Source organism: Callorhinus ursinus, unplaced genomic scaffold, assembly GCF_003265705.2.
Source record: "Callorhinus ursinus isolate GAN/ISIS: 27379988/994484 unplaced genomic scaffold, GSC_fseal_2.0 scaffold62, whole genome shotgun sequence".
NCBI lineage: Eukaryota > Metazoa > Chordata > Mammalia > Carnivora > Otariidae > Callorhinus > Callorhinus ursinus.
In genome coordinates this window covers 4,877,459-4,902,991 of record NW_027397124.1, presented here as the reverse complement: position 1 = coordinate 4,902,991, position 25,533 = coordinate 4,877,459, and the positions used below count along the sequence as shown (strand labels likewise).

The 25,533-nt window shown below is 37.1% G+C and overlaps 1 protein-coding gene across 1 annotated transcript in view; it reads right to left on the bottom strand.

Annotated features, from left to right (window-relative positions):
• KIF5B (kinesin family member 5B) overlaps positions 1–25,128 on the bottom strand; it is a 45,420-nt gene extending 20,292 nt beyond the window's left edge. Inside the window, exons 1-13 of the mRNA XM_073885511.1 lie at positions 24,552–25,128; positions 15,846–15,933; positions 8,417–8,490; positions 7,415–7,519; positions 6,729–6,777; positions 6,124–6,179; positions 5,944–6,031; positions 5,658–5,782; positions 4,448–4,552; positions 4,019–4,164; positions 3,156–3,304; positions 2,525–2,718; positions 1,309–1,377 (exon numbers count right to left, since the gene is read on the bottom strand). Coding sequence (XP_073741612.1) covers positions 1,309–1,377; positions 2,525–2,718; positions 3,156–3,304; positions 4,019–4,164; positions 4,448–4,552; positions 5,658–5,782; positions 5,944–6,031; positions 6,124–6,179; positions 6,729–6,777; positions 7,415–7,519; positions 8,417–8,490; positions 15,846–15,933; positions 24,552–24,677 — 1,374 coding nt within the window. The 5' untranslated portion in view covers positions 24,678–25,128. The remainder of the gene's footprint in view (positions 1–1,308; positions 1,378–2,524; positions 2,719–3,155; positions 3,305–4,018; positions 4,165–4,447; positions 4,553–5,657; positions 5,783–5,943; positions 6,032–6,123; positions 6,180–6,728; positions 6,778–7,414; positions 7,520–8,416; positions 8,491–15,845; positions 15,934–24,551) is intronic.
• Between the last annotated feature and the right edge of the window lie 405 nt (positions 25,129–25,533).

The following is a 25,533-nucleotide window of genomic DNA, read 5'->3' as shown; positions in this document are numbered from 1 at the left end:
TTAATGTAATAGAAAGAAAAGGCATACTAGCTTCATGAATGATGAGCATAGAAAAAGAAATCAGTAGATGTTTAGAAGACATGCTTAAAGGTTTAGATTTTCTTTGGTTAAAAAGAAAAGGGGTGGCACCTGAGCTATGCCTCAGGAAAACTTAGTATCAACATATAAAATTTGAACTGTAGAGAAGCCAAGAGACTAGTCAGGAGAATACTGCAATCATTTAGGGTCAGTGGCTTTTATGTAGGGAGGGGCATCCGGAAATTTGCAGGAGTACTTCTAATGGAGCAGAATGCAAATGGCACTTAGAAGTAGGGGCCACGCATGCTAAATGTCCTATAACACACAGCACAGAATATTATAATGAAGAATTCTGTAAATGTTACTAGTGACCCTTTTAAGAAAACATGCTATAATTGAAATACAAAGATGATGTGACCAGGATTAAGGTGGCTGATGGTGGCTATCTCTTCTTTATTGAAGCTGTATAATCTTTTGCCCCCATCTCCAAAACAAACCTTAAATGAAAAACCATTTTTTAATTATCCCCCTGCTCTGCCAGATAAGGTAAACTGAGGGTCCAAACTAGGTGACAATCTACTAGAGAAGAGAAACATGAAAGTAAAGAAGGCAAAAATGAACAGGTTCGATGAAATAGACATGGTGAGAGGAGTAAAAAATGTTTCATTCACTGACATTATCATTCCCACAGTGAGTCATACTTTAAATTATACAATTAAAGACAGATCCAAGCAATTCAGAAATCAGTTATCTTCTTTCTTAAATCATCCCTTTAAACCTGTATCTGTGTGTATAAGTGAACGAGTTGACAATAAAACATTGTGTTTTTAACATTTCTTCCTTCACTTATATGTGGAAATATTCTTCATAAAGGGAGGGACAGTCTAAAGTTATCCCAGCCCAGTGTAATAAGTCTTTCTCAAGAATTAGTAAGACATGTTTTGGGGAGAATAAGGAGATAAAACAGCACTCTACTTCAAGCAAGGAAAGTGGAAGACAGAGTTTAAAAAGTCCAGTAGAAGCATATTAAAGAATAAATACTGAAAAAAGCTTCCTCTCCCCTCCAGTTAGATATAACTCAAACTGAAAAAAGAAAGACCTTAAGAGGAAATCCATCTTTATTTCAATCCATATGATGTATCATATCCACAGTGAGGCACAGGCATATTAAGAAAATTTGTAAAGGTACTCCAGTATATTCTGAGCTCTGTAGGTTCATCTTTTATATTTAAATAATAGTGACAAACTATAAAGCTTTTCTGAAAGCAGCATGTAAGGTATTCAACTTACCTCTTCTTGATCCAACATTTGTGTCTTCAGTTTCTCTACCAATTGGCTCTGTTGATTAATTTCCTCATCCTAGAATTTTAAAGTAATTAGTTAACAGAGTAGCTCACAACCTGATTGTGTTTTCTAACACAAATTGTAAGATTACTATTCCCCCCGACCAAAATATTTCAAAACTGTTTCTCTAAATTCAACATAGCTTATTTCAGTTTCCTAGAAAAATGCTGAAAGAGATGGGACTTCGTTCAATTAATAATTGTAACATCACACAATTAAAAAGTCCATGTTTATAAAAACTATTAATAGTTTAAATGCAAAAAATAATAAACGTTTAATTCTATTATTGAAAATAATAGCCATGCAGCTACTCCAAACTTGCCGTATCTGCTTAAAATACATATAAAACATCACCTAAAACCAAACCAAAGCTATTACTCCTAGTCTCTTTACTGTTCTTGTTTTCCCCTTCCTCTCTATCCAGTTCATAATTTATTTTTCACACTACTGACTGACATGATCAAAGCAGGAAAACACTATTTCCACTTTATTTTATTCCCTCTCTAATCTCCTGCATCAGCTTTATTATTGAGTCCTTAGATCCCTGATTCTAAGAAATCATTTCATTAAGGCTCTCCAATGACCCAATGTCCCAATTTTCTTTCAAAAATTCTTTTAAAAAAGAAAAATAAAGAAAAATATTTATGTCTCATAGTTTCTGCACAGAAACAGAAATTGTGATTTTATATTTTTTATTAATATAGATGACCCTTGAACAATGTGAGGGTTAGGGACGCTGACCCCCCACCCCGCCAACAGAGTTAAAGATCCACATATAACTTCTGACTTCCCAAAAGCTTAACTGTTGCTAGCCTGCTGTTGACTAGAAGGCTTACCAATAAACAATTAATACGTGTTTTTTTGTTAATGTATTGTATATGGTATTTTTATAATAAAGTAAGCTAGAGGAAAAAAATGTTATTAAAATCATAAGAAAATATACTTATATTATTGTACCATATTTATTTTAAAAATCCACATCTAAGTGGACCCATGCAGTTCAAACCAGTGTTATTTGAGGGTCAACTTTACAGTGATTTTCAAAAGGTTAACAGAAACCAAGGAAGATGTATATAGGTCCCCTGAACCTGTAACATTAAAATTAAAAATAAAAATACCTGTCATAAATTCTAAAACAAAATAGAACATGAAAAATACCTACCTTGTCATCAAGTTGTTTGTACAATTTAGCAATTTCTTCTTCACACTTTCTTCTTTCAGCATCAGTAAAGTTTCCAGTAACTCCAATCGTAGCTGCTGGTTTATCATTGGTAATAGTAATATCCTTGTCTACTGCGAAAGCTTCCAAGTTGGCTTTCTCTTTGTCAAACTGTTCATCAATAGGCACTGTCTCTCCTAAAATAAGGCAACAGCATAGTTAATAAACATCCACCTGTCTAAAATGAATTACAATTTTATTCAATTTCAGCTGTTCTCACCAATTTTCTTATCTGCTCAGCCTGAGATTTGAGAAGCTGCAATTACTTTTGACTCACCATCTTCTAAATCCAGTCACCAAATCTTGTAAATTTTATTGCTTCCACCCTACTGTAGGAACCTTGGCATCTGTGACTTTTATAGCTTCTAGATGGCCTCTGTGCCTCTATTTATTATTTCAGGTAAAACCAGAATTTAAAAGATTTTATTCATTTTTAATTGAGGATCCCTAATGCTTAAAAAGTAAAAATGGATATGGTTTGTTATTTTTATGTTCATAACAAAGTCTCAAATTTATAAAATAGTTTTACATTCATATTCAACAAACTCAAAATGACATATTCATAAAGTATTACCATTACGCCATCGGTTGAGTTCATTTTCAAGCCACTGAATGGTGTTCCGCAGGGTCTTATTTTTTTCCTTTTCTCTTTCATATTTCTTTTTCCACTGTTCTGCAGTTAATTCTACATTTACACAAACCGTGTTCTTAATTGTTTTGGCCCTAAAAGAAGTAATTGCAGGAAAAAAAAAATGTAACTAGAATTATTTTCAATTGATATATATAGATGTTATCTATATATATATATATAGATATGTAATTTTTGGTTAAGCAATTTGACTATTCTTGTTCAATTATCTTTATGACTAAATACAAAGAGTCATAATTACTATAGTGCTAAATAAATTCGCGTCAGTCCCCAAATTTGTGAATAGCTTAAAAAAAAAAAATCAACAACCTGATGAGGATAAAAAACAAAGGCCCGTATTTTCTCATTTGCAAGGATAAATTAATAAAAAAAAATTATTGTTGAAGGTCAAAGATAAAATCATCACTACTGATTTTCCTAGGTTAAGCAATTCATATTTGATTATCTCATTATTTGAACCTGTCATATATGTCAACAGGCTAATATAGGATTATATTTCTCAAGTTTTTCTTTATTATCTAATTTAAATGCTTATTTTCTTTAATGCTGAATTGAAGCTTCTCATATAAATTTGACTGAAGTTAATATTTGACTTTGATATGTACTAAAACGTAATTCAAATTCAAGCAGCTTTAAAAATGGACCTTGCTTGTGTTATCTCTCAATTAAAACGTTGTGTCTAGCATATTAATGATATGTACTGATTTGAATAATATCCACCTACATTTTCCTAGACTTAATAAACAAAAGACCTGTCATTTAGGCTTTGTATTTTCTTAACAACAAACCTTTGACCAAACAGGAGTGTAGATTTTGTTTCAGATTCATTGTACGACGATGGAGAGCAGCAAATTACAATAGTGGTTCTACAGTTGCCACCTAATGAGTCTTGAAGGATTCTTGTCATTTTACTATCTCGATATGGAACATATGTCTATGAACAAAAAAAAACAGAAGACCAATGGGTTTCTATGGAATAAAATTTGTTATAGAAATATGTTACACTTTAAGTTACAAAGGGATTTTGGTTATTCTAACTGATTAATATTAAGATGGGAATTAAAATCTACATGCTAATACTGTAAGACAACTAATTGACACATACTGAGTCAAACACACCCAATCTTTCACTCAAACATCCATGCATATACATACATTGATATTTAAGTAACTCCCCGTAAGGTAACAATAGGGAAAGAGAAGACGTGTATACTTACACTTCCCTCAGCCAAAGCAGAAATGACATTGCCAAGAGCAGAAAGTGACTTGTTGATGTTCTTAGCTTCATCCAGCACAGCACCTTCAGCTCCAGTTTTACTAACCTATACGTAAGATTTCAAAAGAATGAAACAAAATCGTAAGTTTCTTTGAATTTTCTAAAAAGTTCAGAGGTCATCCATAGCCAGCAAACAAAATGAAAAGCTTCATGATTTTATTTGCCAATTATTTATTCTAAGCTATCACTATTTCTTGAGTATTAGTCTTCTGAGAACTTGGTCAAGTAACTAGGTGCATGACAAGAATGTGATTAAGGAGACACCAAATTTTATTTTTAGTTTGTGCTCTTGAAAATAACAAATTTACACGTACATTTACAATTTACTATTTGCTAACCTCCTTTGCTTTATTAAAAAAGAGGAACCTTTTTAAAATTTCCTAAAGCGTAATGTTGATACTGTAATTATTACAACCTGGAATTTAAAAACATAAGCAAACTTCTTTTAAAAAGATGTGACATACATATATTAAAAGACAGGATAAAATAATATGTTAACAGTGTTGGCTGAAGAAACAGCCTCTCAGAATTCACAAAAATCAAAGACAGGCTTTGAAGGATGTGTTTAACACTTAAGTAAAAGGGAACAGGTATGTCATTTTAATCAGAGGAAAAATTAACAAAACAGCAAAAATGGTTACAGAGATCAATATTAAAATATCTGAACTTATTTTAATTTTCACATAAACTAGAATCAGATTAGTACACAGTATAGTCTGTAATTATTAAATAATCACCCAAAGGAAAGAAAAAGGTACAACCAAACCAGAAAAGACTAATGGATAGTTACCAGTTTTCACAGGGAGCCCACTGCCAGTATGGTAAAACAGATACCAAAAATAAGGAAAAGGATACCTAATAAAATTTATGACAATATATGCCAAACAAAATTCTCAATAAAATCATGCACCTTAAGTCAAAGGTAACACCTATTGGTTGAACTGGACTATGGCACAAATGACAGTAATTTGGAACTGGTTTTTCAGTTTAAGTAATCATAAGCATTGGCATCAATGCTTTTAACTCTCAAAAATATTACCAAATACAATTTTATAGTTTCTAACATGTTAATAATGAATAATGCCGAAGTCCAAATTTGAGCTAAAGTTTATAAAAATGCTTAAGTATCTACCAGAATATAAAGATTTTACCTTTTCACTACCAGCTAAATCAACCAGATAAAGTTTTCCACTCAGCTTTTGTTCCGTTTGCGTGTTCTCTTGTTTTACATTAATAAGAAATATACTGTGACTCCTAGAGCTATGTTCATTCATATCTGCAACGAAATTACACAAACTATAAACAAACATGGCTTTCCCTTACTAATAATTTCTAAAGCATTACTTTACATAAAAATCTAATACAATTAATCATGTTGATAAAGATATTTTAAGGCAGTTTTGTACCTTAACTAGTGTTAATAAACATCCTACTTACTTGTTACTGCTACATGTCTGTTGGACTTTCCTTCGTCAATGGTATCCATAACTTCATCTGGACTACATACAAAACGCTCTGTGCACCCCTATAACATAATTTTTTCAAGTATGTCAATAGTCTTAAAATTTTTTATTACACTTTTCTAAAAACAAGCATTCTGTATTATTTTATAAGTACCTTTACATAGGGAACTCGATTTTTATCTTCATGAACTGAAAGATTGGTCTTTGAAACTGAAAAAGAAAAATGAATAGCACCAGCAACACTCTCAACTCTAAAACCAGTTATTAAATAGCCAATTCAATTGATTGTTTCCTTTCCCAAGTGACCTAATAACAAATTTTAAAAATATGACACATCACTACTATTAAAGAAAGACTGTAGAAACAGTACGAGATTTAAATAGAAATTAATGTAGCAATATAGAATTTTAGATCCGATGCAACCTCTACCACCCACATTTTGAAAATGACAGTAAGACAGAGTGGTTTAATAGTTTGCCCAAGGGCAATGAATCTAATTGACAGTTAACAGAAGACTAGGACTCAGGATCTCTAACTATAATCCAACTCTCTAATTACTACCTAAGAAACACAAGCACCCCTAAATATGTGCTTTAAATAAGTTACTCAATGTGTCAAAGGCATTCAACTAACTAAATAAACCTGTTTCTTATAATTTAAGTCAATTTCATATAGGTCACTGGGAAATGGTCTCATATCTATTATTAAAAAAGGTAACACGCTATTTTAAAATGATAAAAGAGCAAGAATTTAACTTACCATCTAACAGGTCCCTTATCTTATCCAAATAAATTTCAAAATATGAAACCTGAAGGGCAAAGAAATAAAGGAAAAAAAGATCAACTAAAATTTTAAAATAATTTATTCACATTCATTAATTTGTTGGGGTCTGAGGGAGCACGATCTAGACTAAGGGGCAGACAACTCAGCCATAGCTCATGTTCTAACAAGAAGACTGGAACTCTCTAAACTCATATAACAGCAATTTCCATTACGTATCTTCATCTAAAATGAATAGACTCATGAGAACAGTAAGAACCTTTGAGTTCAGGGCACCTGGGTGGCTCAGCCAGTTAAGCGTCTGCCTGATTCCAGGGTCTCAGCGGGGAGTCTGCTTCTCTCTCGGCAACCCACCCCCCCCAACAGCTGTAGTGGCTTACTCTCTCTCTCAAATAAAACCTTTACCAAAAAAAAAAAAAAAAAGTTTGAGTTCAGTAATAAAACAAACTCCTTCATTTTATAGAGAAGGGGGCTAAGACTAGAGATTTTGTGACCTTGTTTAAGGTCATCTAATGGCAGACGAAGAACCCCATTTTACTAACTCTAATCTTTCTACTGTAACTGCCCACAAAGTAACTTTTAAAAAGGGAAAAACATTTATTATTTCTTGGAATAAAATTATTCTAGGTGTAAAACAAAACACAATCTTTCCCCAAGGCTTTTACCTTAATATGAAATTCCAAATTCTCATCCATGGAGTAAATGTAATTAAAAATATCTTGCACTATTCTTGGAATAATCCCCATGCCTTCTGGATCATGAAGTTTACCCTAAACAGAAAACAAAATGAGACTTTAAGAAGTATGAATTAAAAGTTAAAACTTTCAATCTACAATTTACAGTCAGCAGAGGATAGTAATTTTAATTGTTGCCATTTTTTGGTGAAAACAGCTTTATAGATATCTAAAAAAATCCAATTCAACTATAACATATCGGTAAGTTACACATAAATACTGCATGTCAACAACAAAAGTTACCAAATAATCTTAGCCTTTTATTTAATCATTACATTTAGATTACCCATGCTTGTGCAATGAACTTATTTTTGAAAAAGGTTTGTTTCTTCCCATAAGTATTGTTCCTTCAAGTCAGATCCACACAAATGCTAGAAATGTCTTTGTTCTCTGTAACTTTATGGAATAAGTAATATGAATTACACTAAAATAAGCAGTCATTTATACAGAATGCTCAGATAAATGATAAAAGCAGATGCTTTGTAGCAGTAGCGTAAGATAACAGGCTGTTTTCTAGATATAAAGTTTGGGCAGGACCACATCTTATTAATAGCAGCACCGATAACTGTGGAGACATTAAAGAAGAGTAGCAGATATTTGGAGAGAATTGCTCTGAATAGAAATGAAAACATGAAACATTCAAAATTTCAAACATCCCTTTATTATAAAGTAACAAAATTCCTGTTAATTCTAAAATGCTATTTCATGGTTATGCTGATAAAACAAAGTTAGGATATGATTTCAAGTACATAATTTCATTATTCAAACTCCAGAACTGATTAGATTCCAATAGTGACGTTACCTGTGTATCATTTGTACGAGAATGCAATAAAGAATAAAGATGTTTAAGCATGGTGAAACCATTTCACAAATAATGAATGCACTGTCTATTCTGAAAACTACATGCAAGTACAGATTATGAAGAAATGTTACCTCCATTGTGTGTGTCTTCCCAGAGGATGTTTGTCCATATGCAAATATTGTCCCATTGTATCCCTCAAGTACATCTATGAGAGAATAAGAAATTTTATACCTCAGGGGATTTTTTTTTTTAAAAAAAAGATTCATAAATTACTTAAGAATATCAGAAAACACTCTGAAAAAATTTACAAAGATATTAACCCTGTTCCTCATCCATGCATAATCAAATCTGCACAAAAATATCTATGGGAAGAATGGCGAGGCAGATTCAGATGTTCTTTACACAAATATGAAAGATACCATCAAAGTTGAAGTTCAGTTCATGAAAGACTGAAGAAAAATAAGAATATATTAATAGTAATTTTCTTAGTGATGATCCACCTGAGCAATTACTTTCTCTCCAACCCAGATTACTTTGTGTGGTCAATAAAACACAAATTTTAAATTCCACTGTTTATGATCATCTCTTATGTACATGTACATCTCAAATGTCTTTACACTTGTATTCCAAAGCTTTATGTGACCTAAAAGAAAAAAATGTTCTGCAAATTTACATTCAGATACGAATTCACTTTTACAAATAGGATTACTGATTAGTGGTTAACTGGTAGTTAAAACTCACAAACCTGTACAACAGTCCTCCCTATATAAGCATAACAAGCCCACTAAATAAATTTTCTCAAAATACTTGTGAAATTAAAATAAACCTTTTCAGCCCCGTATGTACTCCAAGATCTACGTTTAACAGATATCTAAGTATCTTCCTTTACTAGGCTGAAAGGAAAAAAGAAAATGCGAGTAACAAGGTGACCTTTTGATTTTTAGTTTTCAGGGATTTGGTTTGTTCTGTTTTGTTTTTGGTGACAAAAAGGTGTTATGAAATTACATTGTATTCTAGAGGAAGCCAAAGTAAAAAGTGAAGCCTCTAAATCCTTGTTTTAAAATTAATTTTTTAAAATTGATTTTTTAAAAAATTGGTTATTTAAAAAAGAAAAAGAACAATCCCAACACTGGGCACAACTAACTAGATACTAACAAATTTCCTACAGATACATTTATTAAGGAGAAAAAGAAGGTATTTACTTCCCTGGGAAAATTTTAAGAGATCTCAAATCACATCTAAAGTAGGTTAAGCATTAACCTATTAAAATTGGGGGCACCTGGGTGGCTCAATAGATTAAGCATCTGACTCTTATTTCGGCTCAGGTCATGATCTCAGGGTTGTGAGATCGAGCCCTGCATCGGCTTAAGACTCACTCTCTCTCTCTCTCTCTCTCTCTCTAAGCACCTGCTATGATTTACACTCTGCTCTCAGTGCAAGGGTATAAACAATGATGGATTAGGTGATTTCTAGACAGGCCACATTATCACTAAAGTAGTTTGATAAACACTTTTATCAATTAGGAAAATAATTCTTGCCTACCTTCAAATCCATCCCTGACTTTGCTTTCCTATAGTGACTTATCCCCAACAAAACTAAACATACAGATAAAGGGAATACATTTTACAGTTAGATTCCTATAACCATCACCAAGATTCTATCATTAACATTTTATAATTTTACTGTTTAATCATGTATCTATCCATCCATCTCATGTTTTAATGCATTTCAAAGTAAACTGCAGACTTCAGTACACTTTCACCTAAATACTTAACCATGCAGGTATCATTAAGTAGGATTCATTTTCTAGTTTTATTCCTGAGATAAAATTTATATATAATGAAATATACCTATCTTAAGCATGGATCTTTAAAAAAAGAAAAATATTATTCATCTATTTGAAAATCCTACAGGACATACATGTGTAATCAGGTAAAATTAGGCACTTTTTGACCTGGCTCTTGTTTGCCACCTCTCACCATCCTTCCTCTCGCACTGCTGTTTTGTGTTGGTCAAAATGATCAAATGTGACAATTTCACATGGTTCAACTTCAGTCACACCATAATGTATGTTGTCCCCCACATTGTGATACTCTTCTCATGTGGGTATGCCTTGGTACATGTGTCATTTCTGCCTGGAAGGCACCCCTCCTTCTCCTTCCTGCTCTTTGTGCATCCTTTAAGACTAGCTCGGGCTTTACTTTTTTTCGCCAACCCAACTATACAAACCACCCCCAAATAAACTTGGAGGAGTCTCATCCTATGTGTTCTTATAGCATCTACATTTTTTTTTTTTAAGATTTTTATTTATTTATTTGACAGAAAGAGACACTGTGAGAGAGGGAACACAAGCAGGGGGAGTGGGAGAGGGAGAAGCAGGCTTTCCACGGAGCAGGGAGCCCGATGTAGGGCTCGATCCCAGGACCTGAGCCGAGGGCAGATGCTTAACGACTGAGCCGCCCAGGTGCCCCAGCAACTACATTTAAACATTATCCTTATCACTGTATATTGCAACTGTCAATTTACTTATCTGCCTTCTTCACCAGCTTACACTCCTTGAGGCCAGGACTGTGCTTAACTCTTAGCACAATGCCTGGCACTTAGTAGGAACTCAAAATGCTTGCTGAATGATTATTACCATTACTAATACAGAGCATCTTTCTAAAGCCTCCCTCCCTCTTTAAAATATACTTCTGCTGTTCTTGTGAGAAACAGAGATGGACAACTATGGACATTTACTACTTCTCTCATACTTTGTAAAAAAGAAAAACATATTTAGTAAGCAAGACAACAGCATAACACTTATCTCTCTGACCTTCAACTTCCTCACCAGGAAAGGGGAAGGCTTAGGGGAAGGCTATGAAAATTAGAAGTCCTCATGTAAAATTATTATTGCTAACATTTGAGAGCATACAATGTGACAGGCTCTAATAATTTTTCATATATTAATGTATTAAATCCTCACAAAACTGTGAAAGGTACTATTTTTAGTCCCACTTTACAGATAACAAAACTGAGAACAGAGAGGTTAATTTGCTCTACTTCCACAGCTAGCAAGATGCAGCTGAGATGCAAACCCAGACAATCTTGGTTTTAAGGACATTCTCTTAACCACTGCACTGTATTATCAAGAAACACAGGAACTAAAATAAATATATGGCAGGCTACATCTGGAAAAATTAAAAGCAAATACTGTGGCAGACAGTTCAGGTCAGGAAGCTATCGTAGGAAATCTATGAATACGTGGTATGATGAGGAATCTATGAAGGCCTGGTATGATGGATAGCATATAGCAAGTATTAAATAAATGACAACCACTTCATACAGGGAAGTGAAAAGACATCACTCAGATTTGGAATTCACTAGAGAATAGAAATGGGTAAGCCTTGTTCAAAAAAAAGAAAATTTATTTAATGAATCTATAGAAAGGAAAAAGTAATAGCTTTGCACATGTTATATATATATATATGAACTTGTACAGAAATTTATGGAAACAGTGCTTCAGCCAACTGTCAGGAGCCCAGAGGATGACCTGAAGCAACTAGCAGCTTGCTCATCAAATCTGCATCTCAGAAGAAATACCTACTCACCCATCATTTTGCTGACTGTTGCCTACCAGAAGCTTCTAACCATGGCTTTCCATCAGGTTTGCGAATGACTGTCCCAACTCCACCCTGCCATGTATTTAATTGGTTTCCTGTCTTCAGACCTCACCTACCCCCGCCTCATCTCTTTTCCTTAAATCTATGTATTTACTGTTAACTCCTCCACATTCATAATCTTGTCCAGGACAAGCCCCATTACCTACTATATCTAGTCTCTTCCAAAGTGGTAGAGAGCATTTGGGTGAAGATAAAAGGAGCAAGTCAGGTGATACTTTTCTAATATAAATTACAAAACTAGCACAGAAGCTGGAAAGCACTTTCTATTATAATAGTTGCTTGAAATCTTATTCTGTAGAGTGTAAATACTGTAGGCTATGAATTATCCCAAGCACAATTATGGTTCATTAAATTATGAGAATAATTTCTTCTCCTAGGAGATTGGAAACAAACAGCAATTGGTATCTGCTGTGTGCTTGCTTCTTCATACCAGGCCCTGGGTGAAGGTCTTTTTCATGAATGAATCATCTTTTTAAATCTTCATGGTACCCTTATTTTGCAAAACAAGAAACAGAGACGTAGGAAGGTTAGGTAACTTGCCAAAAGTCCACACAGGTAGAGTGGCAGAGCCTAAATTTCAATCTAGGTTTGTCTGATTCCAAAGCCTGTGTTCTTATCCACACAACAAATAAAGGAACCACTATTCAGAATTCAGTTCCAAACAGTAAAGCAGGAATTTGCTGTGAAGTAAAAGGGACCAAAGAGAATAGGAGGGAAATTTCACTAAATGAATGATGTCATCTAAAACTGTAAACAGTAAAGAAATAGAACAGAAAGTAATAGAAACAATAGAAACATGTACACTTCAGGACAACAGATTTCAAAGAGTTCTGAGAAAGGCAGATATGAGATTATTATTAAGAGACTATGGGGCACCTGGGTAGCTCAGTCAATTAAGCGTCCAACTTAGTTTCGGCTCAGGGTGATTTCACGGTTGTGAGATCAAGCCCTACAACAGGCTCTGCACTCAGCACAGAATCTCCTTCAGATTCTCTCTCTCCCTCCCGCTCATGCTCGCTCAATAAATAAATAAAATCTTAGAACAAAAAAAAAAAGACTATAACCAAGGATGTGCAAGAGATAAAAATCATTAGCATAACATGAGAAAAATAAAAGCCCAGAATTACTAAGTCTAACCAAAACAAAACAAAAACTAAGGCCCTAAAAAGAGCTTTTAAAATATTCAGAAAAAGACTAATGTCTGGAAGTAGACCTGCAATGCCCAGAGAATAAAATGTTAACAGACAATGTAAGACAGGGGTATTCCCATTTTATTACTACCTTCTACAATATTATCCTCAAAACAGAACAACAGAATAAACACTGTCAAGAGAGACTTTAAGGCCGAGGTGGATAAGACAGCGAAAGAATGGTTTTAAATGAGCTCGTTTCTAGTTATAAGAGAATCACATTCCATGGATAAAAATTTCACAGCTACCATAGCTGATTTTTAAAAGCCATGGAGAACGAAAGCAACAGAAGATGACTAACTTGTAAATGTTATACTCATTTTCAAAAAGGAAATATGATAAATTATTTTTGGTACACAAAAATTTCACTAAAGAAAAGCTATGGTTGAACTAACCTCATTTCCTGTTGGGATAGGGTCACCCAAATGATAACTTTGGGGAAACACCAGCCTCATGTACCATGACTTCATAAAAGGATCCAAGTTTTTCATCATATTCTTGTTGATATGTTGACAAACTAAAAACTAGATAACTGTACAAGAGAATCTGAAGTTGGCTGAATACCCAGTGTGACTTAAAAATTAACTCCCCCAAACCTTACTCAGTTTTTAGAAGACTAGGCTAAGGACCATGGCCCATTAAGCATTTTATAAATGATTTAGAGTAATATTTTTTCAAACAACGATGCCTACAAATAAGGAGTTTAACAGAATTTCAAAGTCCTTGTCACCATAATAGACTTATCAAATATGCTGACAGCCAACATACATCCCTAATAAGATAACCATAAAAACAAAACTCAAAACATAATCAAGAGCTAAAATGAACAAGATGGAATCCATACTTTAAAAGCTTATAGTCAAATTAAAAAACTCCAATATTCAAGTGTAGAATGGTGTTTAATGTTGGCTACAGCAGATGTGAAAAAGACCTGTACACTTAAATTGCCCATGAGCTCATGAATCAATACCAATATTATTATTCAAAAAACTAATAAAAATCTTAGGCTGTACTGATGAAAAAAGTATGTCAAAATCAAAGAATGTAATATAATTGTTGTTCTATGACAGATCCACTTGGAAAACTATTTGATGCCTTCAAACAAAAGATACTGCCTATTCCTCTTTGTTGCAATCATTTATAGAATCAAGTTAATTCTCCAACACCTCCTATGAATATTTCAGCATCCAGTCCACTGTCTTTCACTAATACCATTCCTGTTGTGATTCTTGGTGGTTCCAATGTCCATGTAGTAGATGTGCTGCTACTAAAATGCCCTGGCCTTTCAGACCCTGGGCCTAGTTTTCTCCATCATCTGTCCCTCACTCCTTCAGATGCCAACTAACTTCTAGGCCTTTCCATTACTACCTACACTGCCTTCCTAATGTCAACTAAGCATCCACCTCCTATTACTCCTTCTAGTACAAACCTTGACCCCGCTAGGACTGTTGACACACTGATCTTACCACTTCTTTTCACTGTCCCTCAAACCTATTCCCCCCCGACCTGTATTCTCCTTCCCCTCATTCACCTTAGATTCCATGGTTCACTATTATCATTATTCTCTTGATTCATCCTCAATTCTCTTGCCCTTCTCTCCCTCTTTTGTAATTGCTTGGCAAAACCCCAACTAGGTAAATTCAACTCTTCTGGCAGCCAACCTCGAGTGGACCCTTGGCAATGCTGCCTGGCAGTACTGCCACATTTCCCTAATCCATTCTCTTCTACTGCCAGACAACTCCATTCCTTCTCCTAGAACCCCCTACCCCATCCTCATTCTGGGCTAACTTTGCACCCTTGATCACAGACAAAATGGAATATGAAGAGAACATCTATATTTTCTTCCATCACACCTATAAACTTAGTTCTATCCCAAAACTCTACCTTTTCTCCTCTTACCGGATGAACTGTTTGTGCTTCTACTTAACCCTAACCTGTCCACTTTTATAGTGAATCCCATCCCCTCCACCCTAGTGAATGCCACAGGACAGGTTTTTGCCTCAATCCAAATACTTTTTAACAATTAGAGCTGACAAAAAGTAGAATAAATTATATCATAAAGTAATGGCTATTTAACTGTAAGATCCTTTTGACAAAAGGGATTTCTGTAGTAACTAGAAGTCCAGATGATCATGCACACACTCTCAGCTCTAGGATTCTATGGTTTTAGAAAATATAAACTTGAAAAACCTTGGTATAAATTAATACTATTAACTGGAACGTACTCACTTTTCTCACCCTTGGTAACCTCTGTTCAATTCCTCAAGTGTTTTTCTGTTGAACACAAGAGGAGTCTTTGGGGAAGAAAGAACAATGAAGGGAAGAATGATAGACTGCTGCCATTTTCTACTACTTTTTAGAAACCTGTCTAACCATTCTGTATTCATTTTCAAGCTGCTGTATTTCCAGAACTGCTATTGCAGAAACTCTCTTGGGAATATCTAATAGAACTGCATCTTCCAAAAACAAGTGTGTAACACTAATATTCTTGTAATACCCTTCACTAGGTACTGTAAATAAATTAGATCGTGAAATTTGAGCAACAATGTGTTTACTAATTGTATTTGATCTTTTTTTATTTAAACAACAGTCTTCCACAATTAACTAAAAAAGGGGGGGGCATTAAAATAAAAAAAACGGATAAACGGGAAAGATCACAAACAATATTTTACTTATTACTGCGACAAGAGCAGGTTAAATATATTTACCTTTAACAATCTTCTTTGCACAGTCATTATATACTTGCTCTTGAGAGGTGTTTGACTGGAACACTCGGTCAAATGCGTAAGGCTTGGACTGTAAAACAGAAACAAAGGTTTTAACTACACAAATTAAAAGTGAATGGACACTTCTAAGTTCCTTTAAAGATGTCATCATATATTTAACCTTCTAAATAGGGTACCTACTATACATTACCTCATGTCACAGAATCTTGTGGAAAGGACCTTAGGGATCACCAAGTACAACTCCACAAAACCAAAAATGTCTGTTTTAATCTTTTATTTCCAGGGCTTACCACTACTGTAATAGGCACTCAAATGAGTATGAAGTGGTTTTTCATTTAACGAACGTCTACTCTGGCAAGTACTGAGACTCTCTCTTTTCTTTTTTTAAAAGATTTTATTTATTTATTTAACTGACACACAGAGAGAGACACAGCGAGAGAGGGAACACAAACAGGAGGAGTGGGAGAGGGAGAAGCAGGGCTCCTGCCAAGCAGGGAGCCCGATGTGGGGCTTGATTCCAGGACCCTGGGATCATGACCTGAGCCGAGAGCAGTCACCTAACCAACTGAGCCACCCAGGCACCCCACTGAGACTCTATTTTCAATAATAATATCATTTTGCAGATAAGGAAACTAGAATCCTGAAAGGTACAAAAGGTGTTAATGACAAAATTTAAATTTAAATTCAAATCTCCTGTAAATTCAGAGCTCCTTCCACTACTCCCATTAGACTTTTCATTGTACTCCAAAAGCTTTTCAATCATTTCATTCATTTAACAAGTATTTACGGAATGCCTGATATACTAAACATATATCTTGCTAGAATGACGACCAAGACAGACATACTCTCTGCGTTAGTGGAGGTTAAGTAATAGTGGGGCAGACATGAGACAAATAATTAAGTGACCAGAATTGTGACTCATCCAACAGAGTGCTATGAGAGCATATAAGAACCTGAATCTGGGAAAAGGCAGAAGAATGTCAGGGAACCACTCTGGAGAAGGGATGTTTAAGAACTGAAAAAAGAGTAGCACCTAGCTCACTGCTTGTCTCTTCAACACTAGTCATGGGAGGGTGAGTGCAGGAAGTAGCCTAGGTATTGGACACATAAAGATCCTAAGGCAGAGATGAGCCTGCAGAAGGCAAGAAACCAAAAAGTTAAGTTCGAAGTATAAGGAGCAAAGATCCAATGCAAATGACAACACAGTGAAAAAGGCAAATAACATCTTAGTATTATTTTTAAAAGTTCTGACCTTGTGGGTTCCCTGAAAGGATCCTGGGGACTCATTTAGGGAACTGACCTGGTCTGAAGAATGAGCCAGAGGGATGGAATGAAAAAAATTATAGTGTCCATGCAAGCCAAGGAAAAATTATCAAGGAGGGAGTAACTGTTTCAAATATAATAGCTGTGAAGTCAAGGTAAAACTGAAAAATATCCAGTAACAAAGGTCAGATTGGAAAGAGATTAAATAAGAATGGGAAGTAACTAAGTAGAGCAGAAATCTGGCTGTGGGTCTAAAGACTTTTTTTTTTTTAAGGACAAGAGCTGAGCAAGTTTAAATGTTGGCAGGAACATCTAGTAATCTAAGAGAAAAACTAAGCATATACAGATGAGAGAGGAGGGCAAAGAGGTTCTAGTAATTGAAAGTATATGCTTGCTCTCTACCCTCTCTTAAAGGAAAGGAAGGAAGCTAGACCTTAAATACAAAACAATCATGACCATCCAAAAAATCCTTAACATTACAGATGACTTCCTAGGCCTTAGCTAAAAAACACCTTACTTTTTAGGAACTATACTTCACAATCTCCTTCCCCAAAGCTTGGAATAACAGTTACAATGAAAAGTACAATGAAACAGGCACTCCTAAATGGCTATCCAAAGTCATTAATAATTCTCCTTCCCCTTGCCACTTCCCACTACATAGGCTGGGAAGCTAACCACCTGATAGCCTAGTCTCCTTGCAACTAGTGGCCACATGACCCAGTTCTGGATACTACAAAGTGATGGTCTGCTGAGGGGTCCTGGGAAAGGGTTTTGCTTTCCTGATAAAAAGGACTATCTCAGGGCACCTGGGTGGCTCAGTTGGTTAAGCGACTGCTTTAGGATCAGGCCATGATCCTGGAGTCCCAGGATCAGGAGTCCCGCATCCGGCTCCCTGCTCAGCAGGGAGTCTGCTTCTGCCTCTGACTCTCCCCCTTCTCGTGTTCTCTCTCTCTCAGATAAATAAATGAAATCTCTAAAAAAAAAAAAAAAAAAAAAAAAAAAAAAAAAAAGGACCATCTCAGCTGTAGCTGCCCTTTCTCCTTTCTGGAATGATGGAGTTGTAGCATCCATCTTACAAACATGAAGAAAAGTCAATAGCTTAAGGATGACAACAGATAACAGAGTCAGTAAGTAGTAGCAGTAGGGGCCTATCTCCAGACTTTTAGCATGTGAGAATAATAACCTCTTATTTATTTAAATCACTATTTGTTGTTTGTTTGTCTTCTGCAGCTGAAAGCTTTTTTTTTTTTAATTTTATTCAGTCACTTGAGAGAGACAGAGATAGCAACAGAGAACACAAGCAGGGAGGGAGTGGGAGAAGCAGACTCCCACTCAGCAGGGAGCCCAATGCGGGGCTCGATCCCAGGACCCCAAGACCACGACCCGAGCCAAAGGCAGACATTTAACCGACTGAGCCACCCAGGTGCCCCAGCTGAAAGCATTCTTAAAGGATATATACTATGATGACTTCACTTTGGCATCAATTAAAAGTAGGCATCTCAATGTCTGATTATTCTTTGCCTATGAGACAAACATAAAAGTGTCCTTTTGCTAAGATTCTACAAAGACATTAACCTTCAATTTTACAGGTGCAACTAAATAAGAGACAATCTGTTCTTTTACTGATTATATAAAATGTATTTGTGATAAACAATTCTGAAAACACAAGTACAATCAAAATAACAATCTCCAGCCAGAGATGAACCACGCTAATTTTTTCTATGTGAAAAGAAAATAAATTTTCCTCTTCACATATCCAGCAAACATTTATTTATTTATTTATTTACTTTTAAAAGATTTTATTTATTTATTTATTTGAGAAAGAGAGAGAGAAACAGCATGAGGGGAAAGGGTCAGAGGGAGAAGCAGGCTCCCGGCTGATGTGGGACTCGATCCCAGGACTCCGGGATCATGACCTGAGCCGAAGGCAGTCGCTTAACCAAGTGAGCCAGCCAGGCGCCCCCAGCAAACATTTATTTAGCACCTATAAGGTATCAGACATTGTAAACGAGTAAAAGAATTTTAGAAATGTTACTTAATTAGTACAGATTGTAGGGTTCAAAGAACAGAAAATAAGGCTGGGTAGAATCTTGAATACAGGGCTCCTGGGTGGCTCAGTGGGTTAAGCATCTGCCTTCGGCTCAGGTCAGGATCCCAGGGTCCTAGGGTGGAGTCCCACATCCGCTCCTTGCTCAGCGGGGAGCCTGCTTCTCCCTCAGCCTGCCACTTGCCCCCTGCTTGTGCACGTTCTCTCTCTGACAAATAAATAAATAGAATCTTTTAAAAAAAAATAATGGGTAATAGTAAAACCTGCCTAAAAAGTACTTTATGCAGATGTTTACTATGGCATTCCTTATGGCAAATATGCAAACTAAAAAATAACTAAGCTGGGATTAAGCGATATTTTTAGATGTTATATCATTGTTAAACCAAAAATTAACTTAAGTGCTAAGCATTAAGTTGACAAAAATCTTATTTTAATTCCAAAACTATAATTTTGTTATGTACGGTAAATGTTTTGATTAGAGATCTAGCCATGAAGTTACTAACTGATGATAGCTTCCTGGGATGAAAAACAAGACTCGTGAAACATAAAAATTACTTCTAATGGTCTACAATTAAGGGACATCTCTCTTTTTTTAAAGATTTTATTTATGTGACAGAGAAAGAGACAGTGAGAGAGGGAACGCAAGCAGGGGGAGTGAAAGAGGGAGAAGCAGGCTTCCCGCCAAGCAGGGAGCCTGATGTGGGGGCTCGATCCCAGGACCCTGGGACCATGACCTGAGCCAAAGGCAGACACTTAATGACTGAGCCACCCAGGTGCCCCAGGACATCTCTTAACTAAAAACTTTTCAAATAAATTAAACAAAGGAAAACTCATGCTCTGGATGTCCGTATCTTAAAAACCTAGTTCTTGGCCTTGAAATGTACATTATGTAGTCTTATTTCTATATTTCTATGAACCTTCAAAGATACTCCAAGTCATAAAACGCATTCACATCTGATTTAGGCTTCAAGGGGACAAAACCAAATAGGAATAAGCTTATCTGAACTGCAACCATAACGTACATTTTTTTTTCTTTTTAAGATTCTTTTTTTTAAAGAAATTTTTATTCATTTGACAGAGACAGACACAGCAAGAGAGGGAACACAAGCAGGGGGAGTGGGAGGGAGAAGCAGGCTTCCCGCTGAGCAGGGAGCCCGATGTGGGGCTGGAGCCTGATGTGGGGCTCGATCCCAGGACCCTGGGACCATGACCTGAGCCAAAGGCCGACGCTTAACGACTGAGCCACTCAGGCACCCCTAAAATTTTATTTTTAAGTAGTCTACACCCAACATAGGATTTGAACTCACAACCCTGAGGTTAAGAGTCACAGGATCCACTGACTGAGCCAGCCAGGCACCCCATACCTTAGATTTCTTAAGTGAAGTGGTTCCTGTTTGTATCTGCAGAGACCAGGCTGAACACCAAATCTGGTTATAAACGTCACCCTCCTAGCAGGAATATACCTTTCTCTGGAATTCTGAATAGTTATCCTCAGATCATAGGGGATTATATCTTATCAGACTTTGCTTAGTTTGACAATGACTGTTAGCTAACATTCCACAGTTGTACCAGTATATGATGAGGGCTTCTCTCTCTCAAGATTTATTTATTTGAGAAAGAGAGAGCACGAGTGCACCCGCGCACATGTGCAAGTGCTCATGCACCGGGGGGGGGGGGGGGGGGGGGAGAGAATCTTCAAGCCATCATTCTCCTCTTTAAAACAAAACAAAATGCAACAACGAAACCCACCACAGGAGCCTCTTGCATGAATCTCGTGTCAGCAGGCAGGTAAGACCTTTATCACAGATGGGCCCTGATTCTCAGGGGCTGTTCAGGAACCACTGGGCCCAGAATCTCCTGCTTCTAGGAGCGGGGGTTGGGGGGGGCAGGTTCTAGGCTAGAAATAGAGAAGAAGTCAAGTGTCCTTGGAGTGACAAGAAGTGAGTGTGGAGCCTGAGGCAGGGCTCAATCTCAGGACCCAGATCATGACCTGAGCTGAAAACAAGAGTCACCTAGGCACCCCTGGCTTCTTCTAATTTTCACTTTTTTTTTTAAGTTTATTTATTTATTTGACAGAGAGAGAGAGAGAGAGTAAGAGAGGGAACACAAGCAGGGAGAGTGGGAGAGGGAGAAGCAGGCTTCTCGTGATGCAGGGCTCAATCCCAGGACCCTGGGATCATGACGTGAGCCGAAGGCAGACGCCTAACAACTGAGCCATCCAAGCGCCCCTTAATTTTCACTCTTAAGGTAATCAGGATCAAATACCATATCATCATTCATTTGAAAAGAGAAATCATGTTGAGCTATAGACAAGAACTGGACAAGATGATCTAATTAGGTTTTACTTTCCTTTAATTTCAATGAACTACAACAGCCTGTTTTTGGTTCTGACAGCCTCTACAGTATACCATATAAGGAACCATGATTAGTCAAGATACTTAATAATACAAATATGCACGTTTCACTTTTACAATGCATAAAAGAATAATTTTTTCCTATTGATTTTTTTTCTTGGCATTTTCAGCAGGCTTATTTCAACTACATAAGATGTTACCCCGGACCTCCTCTTTTGTGGATAACAAGTTCTCTTATTTAAAGCAAATTCTATTTTTATCAAGTAAAGGTTTTCCTTAAATAATCCATTTACTTCATTTGTGTGGTATGTGATATTTATGCCTCCTCAACAAGCACTTAATTACCCAAAAAATCTGTATAAAAGGCTGTAAAACACAGAGAATCACTATAGGATTACAAGATTTGCCTGCCACAGGATCCTATTATATTAAAATCACTGATGTAACAGGAAAAAAAGTTTGGACAAAAGTGAACTTAAAGGAAAATGAGAATCCTTAAAAATTATTTTCTACAGGAGCACAGATTATACCTATAATTCAGTAAGCTAAAATACCTATTCTTTTACATTTTGATTTAACCAGAAGATTGTGTACAAAATGTTTTAAAATCATGTTCAAAATAATTGTTTCAAATGCCGCATTGCAGCAATTCCTTCCTAAAACTGTTCATTTTGAGTCAGGATCCAGTAAAATGAACAAAACAAACCTAGAGATTTTTTAATTTAAAAATCTGACTCTCCCAGCTATCCCTTTTAAATTTTCAATAGCGTTTTAAAAAATAAATTCATTAAAAAAATTGAGACCTCAGATTAACTAATGACTTAGTATATGCATAAGATTAGTTCTTGAAAATAAACATGTTACATTTCTTAAGGCTATGTTGACTCTGCTGTATTTCTGCTTAAACTTAGAAAAGACTAAAAAAATGCTTACGAGTTTACCTAAAGGCCAACTGTTTATTACTGATTCACAACTCAATCATCTATCCATTATTTCTATCATCATTTAAATTTATTTACATTGTTAAGGAAACTTAAATAAGAACTTGGAAGAACTTTACCCAAAGGAAACAACCAAGAATACAAGTGTGCTTACTGTGGTAATTGTTTTCTTCTAACTCTTTCCTCATATGTCATATCTGGGCAGAAAGTTACCTTCTCAATGTATTTTGTGAATCCTAAATCCTATCAATGCAACAAATGAATCTTGGTAAAACTTAAAGATTTGTTTAAACACACAAATCTGCAAAAATAAGACATTTTTAATACAAGTCTAAAAGGAAAATTGTTTTGATGTGTCAATCACTGCTGCAGCTGAATAATCACAAAACCTCTACGAGAAACTAGTGGACAGAATGCCAACTAACCCAGACCTTGCAAGCTCCCTCTGATTCCATGTCAGAGATATCCTAAAGGAAAAGGATGACTACTTCTGTGCTTAACTTCTTAGTGTTACCATGATGTCATTTTATAGTTTTCTCATGAACTCGTTAACAAAAAACCAGCCAGTCTTCACACAGTAGTAGCTGGCAGTTGTTTGTAAGCTAAATGACTTGTTTGCCACAAGCCTACAGAGCAACAAAGAGCTATTACATTCACTTTCTAAAGCTGAACTTTGCAAACTTTCACATAAAAACTCTTAAAAGAACTTCAGTCCTGTCTTATATGTCAATGCTCTTAATCATCAATGTCCCATCTCCTGTGACCCCCTTTGTCCTTTTTCCAAACTAAACTGTGCAAACAATATGCTATATGGAATGCCATTAGAGAAAAAATTAACATTTATATTTTGTACCATGATAGCAACATAGAAAAAAATTCTGCCACAATGGCGTAACCAAGAAAAGATAAATTTAATTTTTTTTAGTCACAATTCACTGTTCTGTAGGCAAGTGTCCTACCACCCATTTTAATCTTCCTGAACTGGGAATGCAAAATATTTTCAGAGACCTCTCAATACCAGAGATCAGACCTCAAAAAAAAAAAAAAAAAGTAAAAAATAAAAAAATCAACCTTTCATTCTGGTTTCCCTGACAATGATCAACCACCTCTGGTTATGTTATAACACAAAGGACACTATTTCTCCATCCCTGAGATTATCAAAATCAACTTTTCTCCAAGGTAGAAGTAGGGATCTAATACTAACAAGAAATCCAGTTTACTGATCAAATTTTCTTTTTTTTTAGAGCTTGCGTTTATAATACCTTGATACACAAAAAGTTAACACTCTTTGCTATACGGTTACCCCATAAAACCCAGTAAGAGATAATAGGTCTTTCTGGGCACCTACTTGACCCAATCTGAGCTGGCTAGATCTGCTAGAAAACTGAAGAAAATTGATCACTCCGATTTCAAAAGAAAACTCAAGTCTCTTTACAGTCCTCGATTCGCCATTTGCAATAGTTCACATGAACGTTCATTCATCACTCAAAGGACGGGTGGGTGAACATATGAGATACAGGTAAATTTGTAGTTGTTCGATCATTTTTCCTCCTCCCGAGAGAGGAATATGGTTCAACACGTAGCTGTATCTTCTGCTTCTATACAACTAGGTATGTTTATTACTTAAGGTACAGTAGGGCTGGTCTTAAACCTCAACATTCCTAGCTGAACTTTAATCTTGCACGTGTTACAAATGGTAAACTTGGGGGTAGTCCAAAACACCAACAGCAACTGCACACACACACACACACACACACACACACAGACGCAGAAACATAAGCAAATATGCACTAAACTCACCCCGGACAGTTCCTCCAGCGCCCCAGGTGGGGGAGTGTCCCAGACAGAGACCAGGCGCCTCCCTTCTCTGGGCACTTAAGACCGGGGTGGGGGCGATCCAGGAACACCCGTGGAGCTGCGCAGTCTCCCTCCCCAGGGTTATTTGAACCGGCAAACCCTACCGGGGCGCGGGGTTGGGGACACCACTGCTCGTTCCCAAATCTGCACCCCGCCACTTCCCTGAACTCCGGGCAGAGCCAGACCCAAAGGAGCGGGATGGAGGGTGGGGGCGGGGGTCACTCACCGCAATCATGACCGTGTCTTCTCCCTGAAACTTGGCGACGTACTTATCGCCGCGGTTCACCTCAGACTCGTTGAGAGGTCTGAAGCGACACATCACTTTGATGTTGCACTCGGCCGGGTCCGCCATCTTCCTCGCTGCCGGGGCCGGAGGCCGGGAGCCACTCCCCGCCGCTCAGTCTGGAAGGAAGCGGGCCCGAGCTAAGAGAACGGGTCGCGAAGGCCGAAAGATTCAGCAGTCTGCCGCGTCGCGCTTCCCCCGGCGGCAGTGGCCGGGGAACCCGGACTCGAAGGGCCGGCGCCGGCAGCCGTGGCCCTGAGGCTCACTTCCGATCCATCATGGCAGCCATGGCGGCGGCGGCACGGGTGGAGAGTCCGCGGCTCCTCAGCTTCTCTCTCCTCGGCCCGGGCAAACTACAGGGGCTCGAGGGGATTCTAGGCCCCGGAAAAATCGCCCCCTCTTTCCTCGGAGACAGCAGGCCGGGCACGCCGTTTGCCCGCCCCGCTGTCCGCTCGCCGGCTCGCCAGCAGCCTCCCGATAGCTCCTGAGGCCGCAGACCGGCGACTGGGCGGCGGGATGGGCGGTGCGCGCGGAGCAAGGCGCACGCGCGGCGGGTCCGGGCTCCGTGACGACCAATCCGCGTCCGCGCCCGGCCGCGCCGCCGCCCTGCCGCCCCTCTTCGCCCGGGGGTCGCCGATTCAAGTTTTACCGGACGCTCCCTTACGGAGGTACTTTCGGTTACCCCGCCGCCTGACTCGGCAGCAGGATTTCCCAGGGCGAAGGCAGACGCGCTTAGCTTTCTTTTCTGCAGGGGTCAAGGGATTTGTTAAAACTACCTTATGTTGTAGTTTATTTGAATACAGTACTATATTCCTAATAAGGAAGTGTTGGCTTTCTATTTAGTCTGGCGATAAAATTGGTTCCTAGTTCTCCTTATTAGAGCGCTTTGCCAGAGAAAGGAAGATTTGAATGAAGGGTGAGGCAC